Raw genomic sequence first — 22,083 nt, 5'->3', positions numbered from 1 at the left:
ATCCCACCATTTCTATCCAACTTCTGTTGTTTTATGTCCAGGTTCTGCCTATGTAAGCAATCTCTTTGAGACCTTTTCCTGGGAGAAGAAAGTTGGCAGAGTTTCTTTGACGCTTGGTAGATGGGGGCCACAATCCATTCCCCATGGATGAATGACAGTGGCCTCAGCTTGTGGCTTGTCTGCTCAGCAGTGTCCAGGTCAGTGCATAAATGAGACACGGCCATAACCTGCAAGTCTGGCCTCTTGGCTCCAAGCCGATTTGCAGTCATCATCCTTATCTCCACTCTCAGCTAATTGGGAGCTCACAGTCCAGTGCTGGTTACACAACTTGAAGTTTATTAAGCTGAATTAATAGGGAACCATAAAATACAGTCTCCAGCTATGACTTTGACCCTGGGAGATGTCAGGACAGGTGTGTGATAGGATGGGAGTGGTGGTGGTGGTGGGCACATTGTGAAATGCCACAAGGTGGCAATGCCAAATTTCTTCTTTGGAAGGCAAGACTTAAGCTGACTCTTTGAAAAAAGTCTTCGTTGTATTTGGGGGAGAGTGTACAGCATGTCTTGGCTGTTGTCTTGTCATCTTGAGTAGTGGAACTGAGATAGGCTTCATCATTAGGGACCCTGCAAGTGTGGCAAGTCTACTCCCAGCTCATGCTTCTGTGTCCCATGAAACGTTTTGCCAACTTACTTTGAACCCTAGAAGCACTTCCCACCATTTCAGGCCTATGTAGAAATTCCAGCTAAGTCTCTGCTGGTCTCCATAACTTAAGGATGTCCTTTCTCCATCCTTCATGTCTGTAACTGCTGGGTGTGCCTCCTCATTTCTTCCACACTCCAGCGTCTGAGGCACATGTATAACCCTGTCCCTTCCCTGTAACCCACACTGTCTTCACAACTCTGCATACGGACTTCCCAGGGAGGAGGCACTTGGTGCCCGAATTTTGACAGAATGTGTCTAAAATCTGAATGATTAGAAGAATCCAGAAGAAGTGTGAGTCCCTCTACCTTAGCCTTTCTGTCCATTGCAAATAAGAAGGCTGGTGAACTATGCCCTAACCAGAGACTGAGATTAAAAATATAAAAATTGTGTGTGTGTGTGTGTGTGTGTGTGTGTGTGTGTGTGTGTGGTGGGGGGAGTGAAATTACAGAGGGATACACCCAGTCCCTTCTAAGCAGAGAATAAATAGATCCTAGGGTCAGACTCTAGGGAGAAGGGAAAGGATGGAAGAGAGAATGCTGGGGATTTGCCTGAAAGGAAAATGGAGGATGGTATCTACACACTGTGAGCCAATTCCTGTACTTTTTAATTTTCAAGTACTCCAAACTTTTCTGTAGCTCACCTCAATCACAGTAGCATTTTAAACTCCTGCCCCTCCCTCCTTTCCTTACCAACAAGAAGTTCAAGAAGAGCTGTTCTCACGGTATCTACCTCTAGAATATCAGGAAGTTTAGTGCACTTGGCTTCATGCCGAGAGACTATTTACAGTGCCTTAATTGCCAGGTAATGGTCCTCTGCACTATAAAAGTGACAGGGAGGCAGAGAAAGTGCTCCTTTCATCCTTTCTCTAGGCGAGATTGCTTCCTCTCCAGCTCACAGCAGTCCTTTCAGAAGATCAGGAGTCCTTCTTGGTGAGCATTTCCAGTGTGGATGGAGGTCATCCATTAGGGGGAAGGTGATTTAGGAAGTGGTGAAGCCATGACATTAGCTAAGGATCTGATTGCTATTGAGCACCATGGCCCAGACCTTTCTACCACATAGAGAGTCTCCACCTGTTCTCCAGAGGAGTTGTTTCTTGACTCAGCCATTTCAACTGTGGAAGGAGATCTAGTGTCTTCCAGATGCATGAAAGAAGAATTTCTCTTGAGTGAAAGTCCTTTCCCAGAACCCATCCTCATCCCCTATTCCTTGACAAAAGATATGGTATCTTTTCCAGTTTTGCATCCTTCCAAATGGCCACATCTAGCATAAAGCCAGTGTTGGATAAAGTTGGGCTTTCAGAAAGGACAAGTGAAGGGGTGAATGAATGAATGAAGGAATGAATGAACAAACGAATGAACATGTGGACAAACAGCACAGTCTAGTACGAGGATTGCTGGATTGCAGGTCTGAGCCCCATTGCTCTGATCCCACTGTCCTTACTTGCATTTCATGCAGTGCTCACAAGTGTCACCATGGGCTGGTCCTCCATCCTGAAGAGCCTCTTCACAGTTTTTGTCTTTAGCATCTTGGTTGTCGGCTCTGTAGGTAAGAGTGAACAAAGCATTCCCTTATCCTAAAAACGCAAAGGGGAGGTAACCAGTCAAGTGCCTTGGGAGAGGTAGGCAACCACATGAGACTCCAGTAGTCTGTTTAGACCCCCATGGCTTCTTGACTCCTAAACAACATCAACTACAAGGCTTCGGGATTACCTTTTAACCGATGTGCATTTCCTCCTTACAGAGGGTTACACGTGTCTACAAGCTACATGTGGAAATGGAAACTGTTTTGAGCCTTTAACTACTTGTGACACCACTGTTGGCTGCTTCAACCAAATACAGAAATTAGAAGCACCACGTAAGCCAACCCTCACTACCTTGAACATCCTCTAATTTATCCTTGCCTCCTTTCCAGGATGAGACTAGGAGCTTGGTGGAGATGGAGCATGTGCTTGTTGTAGGCCTTAGATTCTACATGATCAGGACCACTTGGGAGTGACTCCCCTCTTTTACAGTGTCAGGGATCAAACTCAGGGCACCATGCTTCTAAGCAAGTACCTTACCACCAGTCACTCCCTTCATAGCAAGTGGTTCCTCTGTTGGTTCCTTCTCAATAGACTAGCGCTGAGAGACTCTCAGAGAGGTGCAACACTCAAGAGAGTGGGGATGAGGGAACAGATTATTTACCATTACCCCAGAGGAAAGTTTACTTGGTGGTTCAATTTTCCGCAGTTCCGGGTTCAAACCAAGTACTTGAGCAAAAAGGGTGTAATACAGATACAAAAACATGTGGATTGGAATTCTCAGCAACGCTGGGGAGTCAACAGACATTTAAATACAAGAACCAATGCTGCACCACTGACAAATGCAACAAAGAAAACATAGCACGTGAGTATACCTCCTGTCTATGTCCCAGCATGTGAATACAACCTGTGTCTGCGCTCTACAGCCTGTTCAGGGCTCCTCTACCTTTCCATGGGTCCATTTCACTGCGGCAGTAATGCTTGCCCTTCTGCTTTTGATTGAAACCTTTATTTGTAAGGAACTGGTTTGGAAACAAGCCCCTCTCTTGAGGTATGTGTGCACGCACTTGCATATGCAGACTGAGAGACAGCTACGCAGCAGGATCTACTAAGTTCTATGAATCTGTAGCTTTAAATGTTCTGCTCTGCTCTGCTCTGCTCTGCTCTGCTCCTCTAGTGGAGAGACTTTCCTCACCTATTTTATTACTCACCTTGAATTTTTGTATGGTTGAGATGGAGTCTTGCTATGTATCTAGGCTTGCACTGTATTACTGGGATTCAGTAATCCTGCCTCAGCCTCCAAAGTCAGAGTAGCTGGGAGCACAGATGTGTGTGTACCACACCTGGGTCACCCCTCACCCTATGAACAGCATCATTTTAGAAAACAGATCATCTCCTTCCCATTATCTAGGATGGTGAGGATGGCTCTGAATTCCCATGAGGTCCTCCATGGTGCTCTCACCCCAGTGCCTTTCTTCCACGCCTCCTCTCAGCTCATCCTCACTGCAATGCTTTTTGGTAGAATCATGGGAAAACCCTGCATTAGATAAGTCATGGATAGACATGTCCTCAGCTGTTTCTTCTGTCAGTTCCCCATGATGAAAACCCCTGTCTCTCCATTCAGTGTCTCGATCATCAGAAATCAATGGTGTTGAATGTACTGCCTGCTACAGTGAGCAAAACAAGACATGCAGCACAATAACTACCCTGAAGTGCACAGGGGCAGAGAGAAAGTGTCTTGAGGTTACCGGTACAGGTATGAGTACTTCCTCATTCTGATGTACATATGGTTGTTTTCTTCTTCTTAGTTTTACTTCTTACTTTAGGGTGTGGATGGTCTCAGGAGTATAGTATACTTGTCATTTACTTCTGTGTACCCAAAGCTTAGCAGCTAAAACATAGCAAATACGAGGCCCATTTTTCTACAGGTCTAGAATCTGGGCACCTCCTTGGCACTGGTTCTGGCTTGGGGTGTCTCCCGGGGCAGTGTGAGTTGTCAGCAGGGACTGAGGTCCTTCAGATGGAGGATCTGCTTTCTGTTTCGCTCCTGATTTTGGTAGTGCTAACTCCTCTTCATGAAGTGGCCTCATGGTCTATCAGCTGACTTCTCTCAGCACTAATAATGAGATGGAGAGGGTAGACTCATAAGGGGAGCTATAGGCTTTAATATCTAATCTCAGAAGTGAAATCATTTTTGCTCCTTTTTTGTATTTTTTAATTAAAATTTTAAAGAACTTACAAATTAAAAACATCATGTAGTGAGATTATCCAGATCCAAAGATCATACATCTCCACGACCTTCTATACAGTTAAGAGTTGCAATTCTGAAGTTCTGGAGATTGGGATTGAATTTTACACTTTCATTGTCAACTATAGTTTTATGTACTCATCCTCCATATATACTTGCACCCACATACAGACACAGCAAGCAAGCAAACAACAACAGCAACAACAACAACAACAGCAACAAAAACCAGGGCAGAATCAAAACTAAAACTGCAATTAGTTCCATATCCTCTCATGACTCCATTACCTCCACCCCATCCTTCCTCATCACCAGACCCCTCTCAAGAGTCCTATCTCTCCCCTCATCTCCACTTCCATCTCAATACAACCCTGATACACCATGAGTGCGGCCTACAGAAAGCCACTCTGCCAGGAGTTGGAAAGAGTGGGAGAGGTGGTTTTCTTAGAACGTAGTTTTCTTAGAAGGGCAATATGGGACCAAGCAAGCTCTTGGATATTTATCTCTGGAGGGAGCCATTTTTGGCAGTTGAAGGGAAGGTGTGTGGCAGTTGATGGGGGTTGTAAGGGGAAGAAATATAAATGGTCACACCTGCCTTGCTGTGATATCCTGCAGTGGGCCTTTTGGTTAATTGGCAGCACAGGAAGTGACTTCATTTCTAGATGTCACATAGGTGAGCACTTGAGGTTTTCATAGAGCCACTGAGAATTTAGTAGAATTTAGTAAAAGTTTTATGATTTTTTTCCTCAGTGAGCAAAACTTTGTGTTTGTTATGTAGGAACTACAAAAACAACTGTGGGATTTTTCTCTCTGCACTATATAATAGGAAGGAGGCAGTGGCAACTCTTTTCTGATCAAGATGTGAAATATTTCATGATTGTAGAACTGAGAACTGATGAGTTGAAGGCAATAATACTGAAGGAGGGTCTAGGATTGGTAGGGAAAGAACCTTTGTGGAGAATAGTTGAGATGAACATTAATGTCACACAGGATACAGAGGGTGGTTGAAGCCAACCATGACAGGACAAATTTCTAGTTCAATTTCCGTGGGAAACTGATACATATGTTTCCATGGTATTGGTCGCCCATGGGACTCAGAGGTCTTGAAAGAAGGATTTGAGCTCATGGATATCAACAACATTTCCCTCCATTTTTAAAGCTAAGTTAGGAAGGAGCACAAACACAATTTAAAATTTAGCCAAGCACTTGTCGTCCTTCAGCTAGTGTCTTTCTTGTGTATATTAAGTTCTTCCCTTGTAATGAAAGAGTTCTGAACCCCGGTGTTGTTAATCATGCCTTAAACAGAGGCTCAACCTATGCATGGAGTTGTTTGCATGTTTACCACCCAGAGACAGAGGTTACATATTTAAGATCACCCTGGGCACATTTCTTTCCCCAGAGAACTTGGGTGAGGAGAGGAGAGAGACAACTAACTGCTGGCTCTTTCTTTTTCCAGATCAATCTTCTAATTTAATATTTTATGGAAAAGGGTGTGCAACTGAAAATACTTGCTCACTGGATATGAATGTCTTCAATAACATAAAGATTAAAACCTTGTGCATCCCAGCAACCAATGGAAGCCCCACCTTCAAATCCATTGCATCACTTCCAATTGTTCTGCTCCTCCTGAAAATCTTGCTTTGATCATCCAGGCACTGACAATCCCACAATACTATGCAATAGACCCATTGGTATACTTGGATGGCTATTTCCAAAACATGGAACAAATGAAAACTGTTCTTTATGTAAAAACTTAAGTTCATTTTTTTGTAATACCAGGAAACATACAAAGATGACTATGTCTGAATGTCCCCTCTTCTCCTTAATATAATACTAGAAGTCCTAGCCAGAGTAATTAGACCAATCAAAGCAGTAAGCAAGTGAAATTAAATCTGAAGAAAGAAATTGGTAAAAATACTAGAAGAAAACATCTGTGTGTATGTGTGTGCACATGTGTGCACACATATATACATGTATGTATGTGATATTGGAGAGAACTTTTAGGCATTAACCTAAGTATTCTTTCTGCCTAAGTTGGTGTTTCTAACAGCTTGGTGAGGAAAGGGTTCATTTCAGCTTATAACTCTCAGATCATCATGTTCCATTGCTTTTTTATAATTTGTAATAAAAATTTGGTCAACTGAAACATGCTGGTTGTTTTTTATTTCCCACTTGACATAAGCCTAGGCATATGTGGAGAAAGGTAATTTCAATGAGGAATGATCTTTATCAGATTGGCCTGTAGACAGGTTTGTGGGGTCATTTTCCTTGAATAAGGATTGATGAGGAGAACAGGCCAAGCTTACTGAGGACAATACCAGCCCTGGCAGGTAGTCATGGGTGATGTAAGAAAGCAGACTGAACAAGCCACAGAGAGAATGTGAGCAAGTGACATTCTTCTGCTTCAGTTCTTGCCTTTGGGTTCTCACTAAAGTTCTTGCCCTGACTTCCTTCAATGAACTGTGATACTGAATACCCAAGTGTTCTCTGAACTCTTAAAATCATGCCCTGGTGCTAGCCATCCAGCTGATTCAGCTTCACTCTATGACCAATGTCACAGCCAGGAGGCAGACATGGAGCTTCTGTGAGTAAGTCTCTAAAAGCACCCTAGATTATTGCAGAAAGGGCCAAGTCAAACTGACCCAAAGAGGCCACCTCTGGTTCTCTGGCCATCCTCTTGGCCTTTTCACATGAATGCCTCTGTGCTCTTAGGAACTAGTGATCCCCTTTGCTGCCTCTAACACTTCTCAGCCTTTTCCTCTCCAAAGGAGCAGAAGGGGCCAGTGCCAAAGATGACTAGAGAACAGAGGCCACAGTTAAGTACAGGAATGGGGAGGTGCTACACTAGGGCCTTCATCCTGCTTGATGGCAGTCATGGAGTTCCGGCATAGAGTACCTACCTGCAGGCCCCACGGGGGTGTGGGGCAGCTGAGCTCCCAAGAGCAACAGAACCTCCCATAGCTCCTCACTTTCACACTGTGTGACTGATGGTAGCCAGGAGTAGATGAGATCAGGCACAACTCAAGGGTGCTTCTCCTAAAAATTGACCAGCCCTGCAAGTGCCCCTCTGAGACACCCAATACCAGATGTGACCAAGAAGAAGGAACTTGAGGAGACCATGTGACATAGAGTCCTTATCTGTGACACAACACAGCTTGGCAGTGTATGATGACTGTCTGGATGGCAGGTGTTGGGTGAGGATAACTCCAGAATTAACCTGACATCATTGACTTTCACCTGCCTGCACATGCTCTGGCCAGAAGCCCCACCTTTGTGTTGAACTTGTTCCCTAAGCCCTAAGGATCCTCAGGATCTGGGTACCAGCCTCTTATTGAGCCTAGATGATAGATTCAGGTCAGAGGCAGAGTGGTCTACTGTCCTTGCTGTATACTCTGACTGGTCTGGGTTTCATCGGTTTGCTTCTCTCTGATTTCACCCTGATCCTTTGTGAAGTGAGATGGATCCTTCAGAAGAGGGAGAAACATACAAGTAAACATGGCAGAGCAGGTTGAGGTCCTCACTGAGCAGCTTTGGGGAACCAGAACTGTGTGAGAGATGACTTTGCACTTCCTAAAGTGACATAGCCTGCACTCACTGTGACTCTGACCTGTCTACAGGCTCTGGGCCAGAGTCATCTGAGAGAAGAGCTACTGAGGTAATCCTGCCCCAGACTCTGCTACAAATATGGTCTCTGGACTCTTGCACCTTCTTTGCCAGAAACTCTTCTTATCTCCAAGTCATTAATCACCTTGGAATTCATCGCAGGGTCCATAGTACAAAGTGAGATGGTTTAGTTAGCTGAGCAGATAAGAGATCCGTGAAATGTACAGCCATGGACTGTGACTTTGAACCTTAGGAGAAGACATGAAGGAAAGTGGGGTGGTGTTGGGGTGCTAGGGGAACTCCCACAGGGTGGGAAGGCTGGCTTCACTCCACGGTAAAGAGAAGTGTCCTTGACCATGGTTGAGAGCAGCCCAGGTCTGTCTGCTCTGGGAACTGAGTTTTAACTTTTCTTGTTTCTTTTGTTCTTTGACTGAGAAAGCAGAGGTAACAACAAAAAAAGCAGAAGCAGGAGGGGAGTTCTTTTGAAGGTTAGATGTCCTACACAGAAGAGGAAGCAGTGAACAGACTAAGACGCACTCTAGGCAGTGAGAGGAAAATCCTTGCAAACTGTAGATCTGTGAAAGGCTCGGGGATCCCTATATATAAAGAGCTCAAGTACCTCAGTGTGAAGGAGACAGTCTCCCCTTAGACATGGGTGAAAGGCCTGAGCATCTTTCCACCTCAGCAAGCAAACAAATGGGATGGAGTATGGGAATACAGACTAACCGATATCGCCAGTGTGAACTGAAACTGTGGACAAATCCCTGTGAGAGTCCAACCCGGGTCTCTAAGTGTGATTATCATGAGGAGATAACACGGCCGGCAGGACCAAGAACCTTCAAAAGGGGGACTCGTGCAAACTGTTGGTGGGAAAGCAAATAACTCAGATGTTATGAAAAGAACAAGTGCAGCTCCTCAGAACAGCAAAACAAAAGTGTTCGGTTTGGGCTACTCAGGCCACACTCACATCTCCTCTCTGTCTCATCACTAAAGCGAAATGGCGGGACCCTAGGAATACAGTTTGCCTGTGAATCTGACTCTCATGTCCCCAAAGGAGGCTTACCCTAAGTGACCAGGAGCTTCAAGTGGTTTATCCACCACGATGTTACACACAGTGACTAAAGGGCTGAGACTTTATCCCTCCCACTGCCATTCAAGAGTCAGAAAAAACCTGTTGTCATCTTGATGGTAATGGACTAAACCTCAGAACCTATAAGCCAGGCCCAGTTAATGTTGTCCTTTATAAGAGTTGCTTTGGTCATGGTGTTGGTTCACAGCAATGGAAAGTCCAACTAAGACACCTGTCAAATCTAAATTAGGGAAATAGAAATCATAAAATATTTTTAAGATGAAGAAATAAAAAAAGAATGTTTTTGTGTTTGACTGAACATTAATGTTAAACCTAAGAATTGTGAGGAGAAAGACCAAACCCATGATTGTCTAATTGAAGCAAGCTTTATTTTAGAAGTGCACTGGGACAAGCCAGCCATCTGTGGGCTGGCTTACCATAAATTGGGATTTTGGAGAGCAGCCTTCATTGGCTTTTCACGGTCCCTTTTGTTAGATCTCAAACCTATCGAATATCTGAAGCACCTATTTAACATAGCAACATAAACCTAGCCCTCAGGTTTCCCAGCATCTCAGTCTCTATCTGTTACAGGGTCCTTCAGGCTAACATTGGCTACCCTACGAGTCTCTAGCTCAGGGGCTGGGCTGACATTCCTCCAGCTACCCTTCCCTATATAATCCAAACATTATGGTGACCTGACCTTTTGTCTACCCTTTACCCTTCTGCTCTCCTGACCAGTCTCTAGGCACAGGCCACCCCTCTTGGTTGGTGACTTCCCTCCCCCTTCCCACCTCTCCTCACATGCCCAGTTTGGAGTCATGCCCACTCTGGACTCTCTCCGAAGTCTCTTTCTCTGGCTATGTTCTTGCATACCTAGAAGCCGTCATGTTCTTTCCTTTGTATTTCTTATTTTTCATTCACTTTTTAATGAGGAGAAATAGAAGATTATCAGCTGTGAGCATGTTTAAAGGGGCAAGAGAATTAGCTGTTAAAGAGAGAAAATGATAGTGAAAGAGGAAGACAAGGATGTATGTTATGTAAACAGGATCACAACCTCCTAAAGACAAAGTATGGTCAAGGTTTCCTGGAACAGACAGTACAGGACCATGTGAGGTAAGGTTACGGGAGGAAGGTGAGGGGATGGGGGGAACAGCCCCATCCTGGAGAAACAGAGGTTTAATCATAAACAGGAATGAACCTAGTTCGTCTTTATTTTAAGATGGCTTTTAAGCCTAAGTGGAGGCCGGCTGGCTTCTTCACTTTGGAATTGAGACTGTACCTGGCCTTCAAGAAGCAGGAACATTTCTTTAACTGTACACTCCATACACTTTTGTTTAAGAGACTTTTCAGGTGATTCTCTCTCTCTGACCATTAAGGTAACTGAAGTTCCACATTTCCTTCTTTCTGTTTTCTTTTTTCTTTTCTTTTTTTTTTAAAGACAGACAATGAACCAGCTTGCCTTAACTGGAAATGGCTCTGTACTGCCTACTCCAGGAAATGCAACCATGCCTTTGTCTCAAAAAGTTACTATGGTCACCTGTTGTTGTGACTACCTAACAACAATATCTTGTTTCAGAAAGCTTTTATAATGACCTGTTGTTATGTCTACCTTACAATCATGTCTTGCAACCCTACTTTTATCACAAAATGCTGTGACTACCTTGTTATGTTCTGCTCCTGTAACCTTATCTATTTTGCCCTACAAATTCTCCATTTAAAAATCCTTTACCCCTGAGCTATAAAACCTTGTCTTCCTCACATCCAATGCTGACCTATTGAATCCTGTGTTAGGGGGAGGCAGCCCATGTATACAAATTAAAAAGTTTGCTTTACTTGATTGCTTGCTTTGGTTAATTTGGCTGTCATGATTTGGCTGGGTGGTCTTTCTCCTCCCATTTTTGGGATTAACAGCAGGATATCTCTACATACACCTAACTGTTCTGAAACTCTCTCTGTAGACCAAACCAGCCTCACAGACATCCACCAGCCTCTGCCTCCTGAAACTGGGATTAAAAGTTTACATCGCTACACTCCTCTGAAGCTCAAGATTTCTGAAAGAAATCTTTTTCTCAAAGAACTAGTGTTTAATCCAAATCCAGTTGTTCTATTGGCTCAGAAGTCTTTGGCACCCAATCTCTTCAAACAATTTACTTGGGGGAACTCATAAGTTCTGAGTGTTTCCTGATAATAGACTACATTTCCCAGCTTCCCCTGTGATCACAAAAGTCATCACTCCCAGTAAGAGACAGCATTCCACCTCCTCCTGTAGGCATTTTTGGCCAATTTCCACCTGCAGGTGACAAAATCCTCCCACCTTCAGTAAACATGATCCCACCTAAGGTCAGACAGAGCCTCTCTTTCTTCTTCTTCTTCTTCTTCTTCCTCTTCCTCTTCCTCTTCCTCTTCCTCTTCCTCTTCTTCTTCTTCTTCTTCTTCCTCTCTCTCTCTCTCTCTCTCTCTCTCTCTCTCTCTCTCTCTCTCTCTCTCTCTCTCTCTCTCTCTTTCTCTCCCCAGATGCTTTTAGTCATTTAACACGTTCAGCTCATGTCCATTCCTGACATGCCCACATAGTGTGGATTTGTATTAAAAATGCTGGTGTTACATCGAAACAAGCAGGATCAACGTCCGTTTGAGCTGCCTTGTGAATCTTGTTCTTTCTTGTTTGTATCAAAACTCACACTGAACAGTGAGTTCTGGTTACCTTTGTTTACCAGTTGAACAAAAACCCACACAGCTGCCAGTTTGTTCTTTGAGACAGGGCCCCACTATGTATCCCTGGCTGACCTAGAACTTACTGTGTAGACTAAGTTAGGTTCAAACACAGAAATCTGCCTGACTCTACCTCCTTAGTGCTATATTTAAAGGTGTGCACCACTCAGAGTGGGGACATTCTTGAATACTGTCTCTCTCAGTCTGGCTATGTGAGCTGTTAAAACAAGACATCCTTAACAGCAAGGTCCTCATGTCTGACTTAGGCTCAGAAACAGCCTTCTGCAACATTGAGATTGGGAACGGTGCTTGAGACTGGAGAGATGACTCAGTGGGTGGTAGCATTTTCTCTCAAGCCTGACCACTTGAATTTGATTCCCAGAGCCCACATTGTGGAAGAAGAGAACTGACTCCTGCAAGTTGCCTGCAGACCTCCACATGTATGCTATAGCAGTTGGTCACTTTCTCTTGCTCTCTCTCTCTCTCAAAAAATAATAAAAATAAGTCTTAAAAAAACTTACTGTCTTTCTTGTGAAATTCCACTAAGATTTCTGGGAAGACCATGCAGTCATTACTTGAGCAGAATCTTTCTCCTAATTAATCCTCAGGAGACTGAGTTGACTCTGTGCCTCTCCTATCAAGACTCTCCTAGGTTTCTATTCTGGTCCTTGTTTTCCATTACCGACCAGTCTATTAAACTGATCGAGAATTTGTATCCACATTTCATCTCTAGCTAAATCCAAAACTTATTTTTTACATGGTACACTATTTGGTCTAAACGAAAGTGATAATGAGTTGATTTTTACAGAGTGAAGTACAAATTCCAGTACCTTCTTAGACGCATTAGCAGTCAATATAAGAATTTGAATTGATCTAGGGGCTGGAGGGGTAGCTCAGTGGTTAGGCATCTGTTGCTCCTGCAGAGGACCTGGGTTCAATTCTCAGCACCCACACTGTGGCTCACAACCGTCTGTGACTCCAGTCCCAGGAGATCTGGTGTCTTCTTGTTTCCATTGGCACTAGACACACATGGTATATAGACTTATATGCAGGTAAAACACCTATATCCACAAAATAAAATTAAATAAACCTTTTAGAAAAGAAAGAATTTGAATTGGACATCTGAATTGTTCTTTATGTGACATTAGGAAACCAAGAGGCACAAAGAACTGGAAAGCAGAAGAATCAGTGCTCTTGGGACTTTTATTTTGTAGCAGCTAAATGTTTGACTCCTCTAGAATTGAAACAAAACCAGTGGAACCTAGAAGAACTCCCCAAAAGAATCAGGTGTGCTGAACTCAGACTGTGCCCTATTCTAAATTGCTTGACATTGTGTAAAAATAGTGATCGTTCCAGCTGTGCACTGCCCTGCGAGACTCCACCCTTTCCAGCTGTGCATGGCCTCATATCAACCTATCAACCAATGCCTGCTGTGGTTCAGGAGCAGGGGACTCCTCAAATGTCCCCGCATCTTCCAGTTGGTTCAGTTCCCTGCTTGATGAGGTCTGCTTGAATTGCCTGCCAGTCCACCCGATGTCCACCTGGACTTGATCTACTGTTCCCTGCTCCGGACATGTGTCCTGCTGGGGCCAGCTTCAGGATTTGGCTTCAAGCTGAACATGGCAGATTCTTCCTCAGCTCTGACTGCAGCTCCAGCAGCAGCTCCTTCACAGACTCTGCCAACTTCCGAAATCCCTTGAACTCTTTCAGCCTCTTTACATTGTATTTATTCTGTAACCCATAAATGCACATGAAGATATAGATATGTCTACTGTGGAATTTAAAAAAAAGATGGACATGAACGTGTGTGTGTGTGTGTGTGTGTGTGTGTGTGTGTGTGTGCGCGCGCGCATGCACCTGTGTATTCTTTTGAGACAGGATCTTACTGCATAGCCCTGGTTGTCCTGGAACTCCCTATGTGGACTAGACTAGCCTCGAGCTCATGTAAGTCCACTTGCCTCTGTCTCTGAGTTCTGGGAAGTGGGTCTGCCTCACTCCACTGTTGCCTTCTTTTCGTGCTTTTCTGCCACTGTATATAAAAATATAATAAATACTCTCACGGAGAAATGAAGCAAGGCTCTTGGATATTTTAGCCCTTGATCTCTTCACAGAAAGTCAAAGTCCATCCAGAAGGGAGATACTGCCAGTTACCTACTGGTGCAGACATACAGTAGCCTTGTGGGAGATATTGAGTTCTTTAGGCTTTATGTTTAACTATCGAGTGATAAGAAGTCTCATTAACGCACTTTCAGCCTGTGAAAAGGACTATTCACTAGTGTGGGAGCATCAACAGCTAACAGCAATTAGTAAGATGGTAGACTGCGAGAAGGTGACTGTAGAATGATGACAGCACGTGTTTAAAATGATATGCTCATCTTTCCTGGATTTTCAAATAGAAATCTTTGCACAAAGAGCAGATGAGCCTGGAGTTAAACGTGTACTTTGTCTCCAAAATTAACAATATTACAATGTCTTTCTATGGGCTTCTAAAATACAGGCTTTTTAATATAAGTATATATCAATGAATTAATAAAATTGTTATTAAAATTAAAAAGATGTTGTTTCTTTTTGTCTGGCTGCCTGTCTGCTGGAGATGTTATGGAGGCTCAGGGGAGGCAGAACTCAGAAAGTGATAGGGGTCTCCAGGTATCGTCATCCCTGTAACAAGAACAGAAGTTTTCTAGTATAGCCGGAATGGCCAAAGTGGTACAACTCTCCAAAGGGGAGTCTGTGAAGGGCAGGTAGCCGGGACCTGGGTACTGGGCCCACTACTATGGCAAAACCAATGACAATGGCAGTGTTCACTGACTTTTATTCTCATAGAGCTGAGGTTTGCCTTTACTTTGAGCTCCTCAACAAAGTGCAGCTGACTAGGAACCAGGAACCCAGCGTTTGTCATGATCTGAGGTCTTAGATCTTAGGATAGAAAGCTGAGACAACCCCAAGTGTGGTGGCACACATCATCAGTCCCAGTCCTCAAGGACAACCTGAGCTACAGGACTACAATGTCTCACAAAACCAAAATATGAGAGAGAGAGAGAGAGAGAGAGAGAGAGAGAGAACTGAAAAATAGAAAATGCACCCAGTAACAACATTCTTGACTTGAAGTCTGTGTGTTCATATATTTTCTTGGTTCTATTATCCATATTTGACTGAGCTGACATATAACATGGTGACTGCTAATTAACATACTTCAGTATTTACTCATAAAGTCGACAAACATGAAAGAAAAATGTCTGTGTGTTGAGGGCAGGGGTGGGAGTTCTGGTAAGTTGAAGTTGTGACTAGTGAGGTTTAGTATCACAGACTCAGGGCTTGAACCTGTTAAAATCTTGGTAAACAAATACAGTACTCAGTTCCTCAGGATTCTAGAAGGTGACTCTTGTGCTTTTCTTGTATCTCTCCATCACTCTCCTCATGGCACCCTGCACTTCCTTGTTCCTCAGGCTGTAGATGAATGGGTTCAGTGCAGGGCCAATGACTGCATAGAACACAGAGATCAGTTTGTCTCCCTCAGCGGAATAAAGGGACTTGGGCCTCAAGTACCTGATCAGCCCTGTTCCATAGTAGATGGTCACCACAGCCAAGTGTGAAGCACAAGTTGAAAAGGCCTTTTTTCTGCCCTCAGCTGAGTCTATTCTTATCACAGCCACCAGGATGCGAAGGTAGGAGAGAACAATCAGGAGGAAGGGGAACAGCACAGTGCCGGCCCCTCCAATGGCCATCATGGCCTCCAGCAGAGATGTATCTGTGCAGAACAGGTGCAGAAGGATGGGCAGCTCGCAGAAAAGATAATCAACGACGTAAGGACCACAGAGTGGGAGGATCGTGAAGCAGAGAGGTATAACGGAGGCACAAAAGCCTATGACCCAGATTGCCACGGACAGTGCTGTGCACACCACCCAGCTCATGATGAGAAGGTACCTCAGTGGGTAGCAGATTGCCACATAGCGATCTATGGCCATCACTGCAAGAAGAAAGCACTCAGTCGACTCCAAGAACAGGGTGAGGTAGGTCTGAGCCAGGCAGAATGGGTAAGATATGACCTTCCTGCTTGCAAGAAAATTGAAGAGCATCTTTGGTGCCACAACCGTGCTGAAGAAGCCATTGAGGAAAGCCAGGTGACAGAGGAAGAAATACATGGGTGTCTGCAGAGAGACATCTAGAGCCACTAATGTGACAACAGCTGTGTTCCCCAAACAGTTGGCTAGGTAGACCAGAGAGAAGATGAGGAAGAGGGGAACCTCAGTCTCAGGGTGATCAGAAAACCCAACAAGGATCAGCTCAGTGATGGTGCTAGAATTCTGGGGTCTCATGCCTGCTACTGATCCATACCTGTCCAGATGAGAAGAAATCAAAGGAACCCCATATGAAAACTCGTAGGTCAGTTTGGCCTTTTTTCACATTTGTTTTAATGTTGATGGTAACTGTATCCTAAATTTAAAGGAAGGTTTCTTTGTGAGACCTTTTCAGACACAAATTTAGCTCCTAACTCTAAGGGACTATTTTTGGCTAATGACACCAGGTCTCATAATTTCACAGGGATAATTTTACCTTCGAGATACTTATGTCAAACAGACTACATGGCACTCCTCTAACTGCATGTTTTAATTATCTGTCTCTTAAAAGTGAGCTGTAACTCCAATTTGATGTCACAAGTAAAAATTCAAAAGTTGAAATAATTGCATTCTGCTTCGGCAGGCTGATAATGGATATTTCCAAGCTCATTTAACTGAACAAGGTACCTAATGCTCCCAGACTTGATCTCTACAGGTGGAATGGGGCAGGAAGTATTTAAACTGCTTAAACAAGTTATCATTCTCAAAACAATACAACTAAGGTTTCTGGTCACAGTCTCAGAGAATATAACTGTTTGCAAAGCCAGAATTTTCTTATTATTTTTAAGTTAGCCTGCAGTGCAACGTGTTTCACCAGGCATCTTCACCCATTTTACCCTTAGTCATCTTCCTTGCTCACTCCCCACCCCTCTCCCTCTTCCCCTCTTAGTCCTCCTTTTGCCTATGTCACACGGATTCCGTTACCCTCTCTTTTGTTCCCACTGCCTGAAGATCTCTTCTTCCCCTGTCCATGGTCCCCTTTCTCGTTTCCTAACCACATCTATATACTATATACAAATTTAAATCAAAGATCTGCATATGAAAGAACTCATGTGGCATTTGTCTTTCAGAATCTCGATACCAAGGTTTTCTGTATTATATTAAACAAGGTGTGAGACACTCTTTACAGCACCCCGACTCCCAAATACACACCTAGAAGCCTACACGTCTTTAAGAAATTATGAATTACGTTTTTGAATGTTCTGAAGTGGCCAGTCTCAGCTGGCTCCATGACATGTAGAATATCATAGATGCAAACACTAGCTTTTGCTGGCATAGCAACACAACAATAAACAAAGCCAAATGATACTTTTGAGGATGTTTTCCACATAGAGGTCTGTCAGACAAAACACATGGAGCCCAGTCTTCACCTAGTTACATCCCTCCTAACTTAACAGGACTTCTGTCTCCACTAATTCATGGGCACCATTGCCCTCTTTGTCCAGTTAGAGTTTCTCAGTTTTCTCACTTCCTTCTTTCATTCCACATAAAATGCTTTTCTAGATTTTTTAAACTAGTCTCTCCTTGGTGATTTTTTTCCCTTTTGAACATTTTATATCAGTGTATCAGTCAGTAAATAGACTGCATGACACATAGCAACAATAAGAGACAGGGAGAGGAGGAGGAAGAGGGAGGGAAGAAGACAACAGACAGACAGGGAGACTGACAGAGAGGAGAGAGAGAGGGAGAGAGAGCCAGAGAGAGAAAGACAGAGAGAAAGAGAGAGAGGGAGAGAGAGCCAGAGAGAGAAAGACAGAGAGAAAGAGAGAGACAGACAGAAAGAAAGAGAGGGAAAAGCCAAAGAGAGAGAGAAAGAGAGAGAGAGTGAGAGCCAGAGACAAAGACAAAGCCAGAGAGAGAGACAGAGAGACAGAGACAGAGACAGAGACAGAGACAGAGACAGAGACAGAGACAGACAGAGGCAGTCAGAGAGCCCGCTGAGGGAGGAAATGAGCGCTTAGCAAAGACAGTTGACAAACCTGCCCAGCTTCCTGATGCTGGGAAACATGTCAGCTTGTGCTCAATACTGGCAAACTGTCAGTGGATTTTTCTAAAAAGGAGGAGTATCTTGGCTCCTCCTTTACAGGAGGCAGCATCAGGACCACAGCCATTTGCCAGCATGAGCATGCACATGTAACGTTCCCGGACTCTCTTCTCTCTTCACAGTGTGCTGCTCAGCTGTGAACACAAATCTTGTTCCAGAGCTCCCATGATTTTTGTCACGATGGTTCCCCACATTCTCTAAACATTTCCATACTCATCTCAACTTAACGATTACCGGGATTTTCCTGAAATGAAAAGAATAATGTTAGGGTCTAGATATAAATCCAGACTGGAGACTTTACTGAGTTTTGAAAAACCCATTAAGGAAGCAAAGTTTTAGGTGGGTCCCAAGGGACCCAGTTAACTTCGTGCATGAAAAACAAAAGTAAAAAATTAATTATTTTCCCACTTACTCTCAGTGTCAAATGGTTCATTAACACATCTTATAATTTCCCACTCGTGGTGACACAATGAAGCTGCCTTTCTGCTGTGAGAAAAGCATCTTAACTTGGATGATTTAAATGGAAAATACCTAAAAGCAATCTTTTTGTGACACCCTATGTTGCTTAGCTATAGTTTTGTCCTTATTATATTTATTCAGTTGTACTTACTGCAGGGAATCTGTGGCCTTCACTGTGTTTAGCCCCAGTGTGCATACACTCTGCTGTAAACACATACATCCTCTCCTGCCCTCTTTCTCCTCCCCTTCCCTTCACCTCTCTGGTCCCCTTTCGTTTACTTAACCATCCTTCTTTATATTCAGTGGGTCCATATTTCTAAATAGCTCACTTCACTCGAGGTTACAACTTCAATTTCATCAAAATTTCTACATGTAAGATTTGACTCTTCATGAGTGGTGCTCCATAGACTATGTATACCACATGCCATAGACTATGTATACCGCATGCCATAAACTATGTATATCCCATGCCATAGACTATGTATACTGCATGCCATTATCTATTCATCAGCCAATGGGCTTCTAGTCTGGTTCCAAATATCTATTGTGAGTAGAACTGCAATAATCATGGATGTGTGCACCTTCATGCCTGCAGGTGTGTCCCCAGGAGAGCTACAGCTGGATCAGATAGTAGTTCTAGCTTCAGTGTTTAGAGGAAGCTTTTCCTTACTGCTTGCTATAATGGCTTCTCTGGTTCCTTCTACCTTGTGGATTCTTAATATTTGGTCACTTCATGGTTGCCTGGAGTTCTTTAGAGTGGCAGCCACACTCACTATTTTCTTTCCATAAAATTTTACTTACTTTAGTATTTCAAATACCTATTCAGTTGTGTGTGTGTGTGTGTGTGTGTGTGTGTGTGTGTGTGTGTGTGTATGCGCACATGTGCACACCTGTGGAGAATAGAGGAAGGCATCAGATCATCTGGAACTAGAGGTACAGGTGGTTGTGAGCTGCCTAATGTGGATGCTGGGACAAAGCTAGGATCATCTGGAGGAGCAGCAAGGGTCTTAGTAACTGGACTGTCTCTCCGCCCGCCTCATCCTTTATTGATGTTTGAATGTACTATTTCCAGCCCTTTTCCTCTATCCTTGATACTTGCTTGGTCTTAGCGACTAGTAATGCCTCCCATTATGTTTTATTTAACTCATTATCTCATTTGTACTTTTTAATTTTCCTATATCTCTATTTTTTCTGTTTCCAGTCATGGTGCTGACTTCATCCACGGTGCAGACTTCATCATCTGTAGTACTGAGTTCATCATCTGTAGTACTGAGTTCATCATCCACAGTACTGAGTTCATCATCTGTAGTGATGACTTCATCATCTGTAGTGCCAAGTTCATCATCTGTAGTTGTGACGTCATCCTCTGCAGTGCTGAAGTCATCATCTATAGTGCTGACTTCATCATCTGTAGTGTTGACTTCATCATCTGTAGTGATGACTTCATGATCTGTATTGATGACTTCATCATCTCTGGTGCCTAGTTCGTCATCTGTAGTGGTGACATCATCATCTGTAGTGGTGACATCATCATCTGTAGTGCTGACTTCATCATCTGTAGTGCTGACTTCATCATCTGTAGTGCTGACTTCATCATCTGTAGTGGTGACACCATCATCTGCAGTACATATAGACTTCAACATCTGCTATATTGACTTCATCATCTGTGGTACTGATGTCTTCTCTGATGGACAACTCTCATCATCAATGTTACATCTTTTTCATGCATTTCTAGCTTTCTTCTCTAGACCCTGAACTGATGTCCTTACTCCATTCTTCTTTTCTTTGTATCCTCTTTGGAATAACTGGCTAGTTTTTCACTTTCATGTAATTTTTTGATTCATCACCTGATATTTTACACACATCAGTAATGGAGAAGTTGAGATCTTTTTGAGGAGTCCTGTTGTCTTGGTTTTTGTTTTGTCTTATTTGGTGTTTGTTTCTTTATTTGTTTCCTGTGTGATGGTTTGCATATTTATTGGCTTTGTTATTTCCAGGTTTTGGGTACTTTTGTATCAAGGAGTCTCCCTATTTATTTGTTTGTTTGTTTGTTTGTTTATTATTACACTCCAGATTTTATTCCCCTCCCAATCCACCCTCCAACTGTTCCATATCCCATACCTCTTCCCTGCAACCCCTGCCTCCATGTGGATGTCCCCAACCCACCCACCTCACCAGACCTCTAAACTTCCTGGGACCTCCAGTCTCCTGAGGAGTAGGTGTATCTTCTATGACTGAACCCAGACCCAGAGTCCTCTGCTGTATATGTGTTGGGGGTCTCATCTCAGCTGGTGTATGCTGCCTGGTTGGTGATCCAGTGTCTGAGAGATCTTGGGAGTCCAGGCTCATTGAAACTGCTGATCCTCCTACAGGGTCACCCTCCTCCTCAGCTTACTCCACCTTTTCCCTAATTCAACCACAGGAGTCAACAGCTTCTGTCCATTGATTAGATGCACATATCTGCATCTGACTCTTTCAGCTGCTTGTTGGGTTTTTTTGGAGAGCAGTCATTGTAGGTCCCTTTTTGTGAACACTCCATAGCCTCAGTAATAGTGTCAGGTCTTCGGGCCTCCCCTTGAGCTGGATCCCCCTTTGGGCCTTTCACTGGACCTTCTTTTCCTCAGGCTCTTCTCCATTTCCAAATCTGCATTTCTTTCAGACAGGAAGAATTGTGGGTCAGATTTTGACTATGGGATAGCAATCCCATCCTTCACTTGATACCCCGTCTTTCTGCTGGAGGTGGGCTCAACAAGATCCCTTTCCCCACTGTAGGACATTTCATCTAGGGTTCACCCCCTTTGAGTCCTGAGAGTCTCTCACCTCCCAAGTCTCTGGTACATTTTGGAGGGTCCTCCAACCTTCCACCTCCTGAGGTCGCCTGTTTCCATTCTTTCTACTGGCCCTCAAGGCTTCAGTCCTTTTCCCCTACTCAATACTAGATCATGTTCCCCTCTCCCACAATACCTGTCCCCTTTCTCTTCCAAGTCCCTCTCTCCCTGCCCCTTGTGGTTGCTTTCTTCTCCCTCCCAAGAGGGACTGAGGTGTACTCACTTGGGTCCTTCAGCTTGTTGACCTTTTTGAATTACGTGAACTGTATCTTGAGTACTTTGTACTTTTGTTGTTGTTGTTGTTGTTGTTGTTGTTGTTGTTGTTTTCTTTTTTGGCTAATTATCTACTTATTAGTGAGAAAATAGCATGCATGTGCTTTTGGGTCTGAGTTACCTCACTCAGAATGGTATTTCTAGTTCCATCCATTTGCCTGCAAAACTTAGGATGTCCTCATTCTTCATAGCTGTGTAGTATTCCATTGTGTAAATGAACCACAGTTTCTGTATCCATTCTTCTGTCATGGGGCATCTGGGTTGTTTCCAGCTTCTGGCTATCACAAATAAGGCCACTATGAACATAATGGAACATATACCCCTGTGGCATGGTAGGGTCTTTAGGTAGGCCTATTTCCAATTTTCTGAAGGACATCCAAATTGATTTCCAGAGTGGTTGTACTAGTTCACAATTCCACCAGCAATGGAGGAGTGTTCCTCTTTCTCCACAACCTCACCAACATGTGTTATCACCTGAGGTTTTGATCTTAGTCATTCTGATTGGTGTAAGGTG

The 22,083-nt window shown here is 43.7% G+C and overlaps 2 protein-coding genes across 2 annotated transcripts; one reads left to right on the top strand and one right to left on the bottom strand.

The window, feature by feature from the left end:
- Positions 1 to 1,560: 1,560 nt before the first annotated feature.
- On the top strand, positions 1,561 to 6,609 carry Lypd8l2 (LY6/PLAUR domain containing 8 like 2). Its single transcript, NM_001109638.1, has 6 exons — positions 1,561 to 1,631; positions 2,158 to 2,247; positions 2,443 to 2,556; positions 2,931 to 3,086; positions 3,846 to 3,977; positions 5,923 to 6,609. Exons 2-6 carry the CDS (start codon positions 2,175 to 2,177, stop codon positions 6,108 to 6,110), a joined length of 663 nt encoding a protein of 220 aa, NP_001103108.1. The 5' UTR covers positions 1,561 to 1,631; positions 2,158 to 2,174; the 3' UTR covers positions 6,111 to 6,609.
- Positions 6,610 to 15,215: 8,606 nt separating this feature from the next.
- Or2ab1 (olfactory receptor family 2 subfamily AB member 1) lies at positions 15,216 to 16,163 on the bottom strand. The gene has a single exon (NM_001000778.1). The coding sequence runs from the start codon at positions 16,161 to 16,163 to the stop codon at positions 15,216 to 15,218; it is 948 nt and encodes a 315-aa protein (NP_001000778.1).
- Between the last annotated feature and the right edge of the window lie 5,920 nt (positions 16,164 to 22,083).

Source organism: Rattus norvegicus, chromosome 10 (genome assembly GCF_036323735.1).
Source record: "Rattus norvegicus strain BN/NHsdMcwi chromosome 10, GRCr8, whole genome shotgun sequence".
Lineage (NCBI taxonomy): Eukaryota > Metazoa > Chordata > Mammalia > Rodentia > Muridae > Rattus > Rattus norvegicus.
This window is presented reverse-complemented; position numbering and strand designations above follow the sequence as displayed.

Excerpts from the sequence above, each read along its gene's own strand:
- Or2ab1 (NM_001000778.1), bottom strand. The coding sequence starts at position 16,163 with ATGAGACCCCAGAATTCTAGCACCATCACTGAGCTGATCCTTGTTGGG.
- Lypd8l2 (NM_001109638.1), top strand. The coding sequence starts at position 2,175 with ATGGGCTGGTCCTCCATCCTGAAGAGCCTCTTCACAGTTTTTGTCTTT. Across the intron at positions 3,087-3,845 it reads CAACAAAGAAAACATAGCAC|TGTCTCGATCATCAGAAATC; the intron begins GTGAGTATACCT and ends CTCTCCATTCAG. Across the intron at positions 3,978-5,922 it reads TCTTGAGGTTACCGGTACAG|ATCAATCTTCTAATTTAATA; the intron begins GTATGAGTACTT and ends TTCTTTTTCCAG.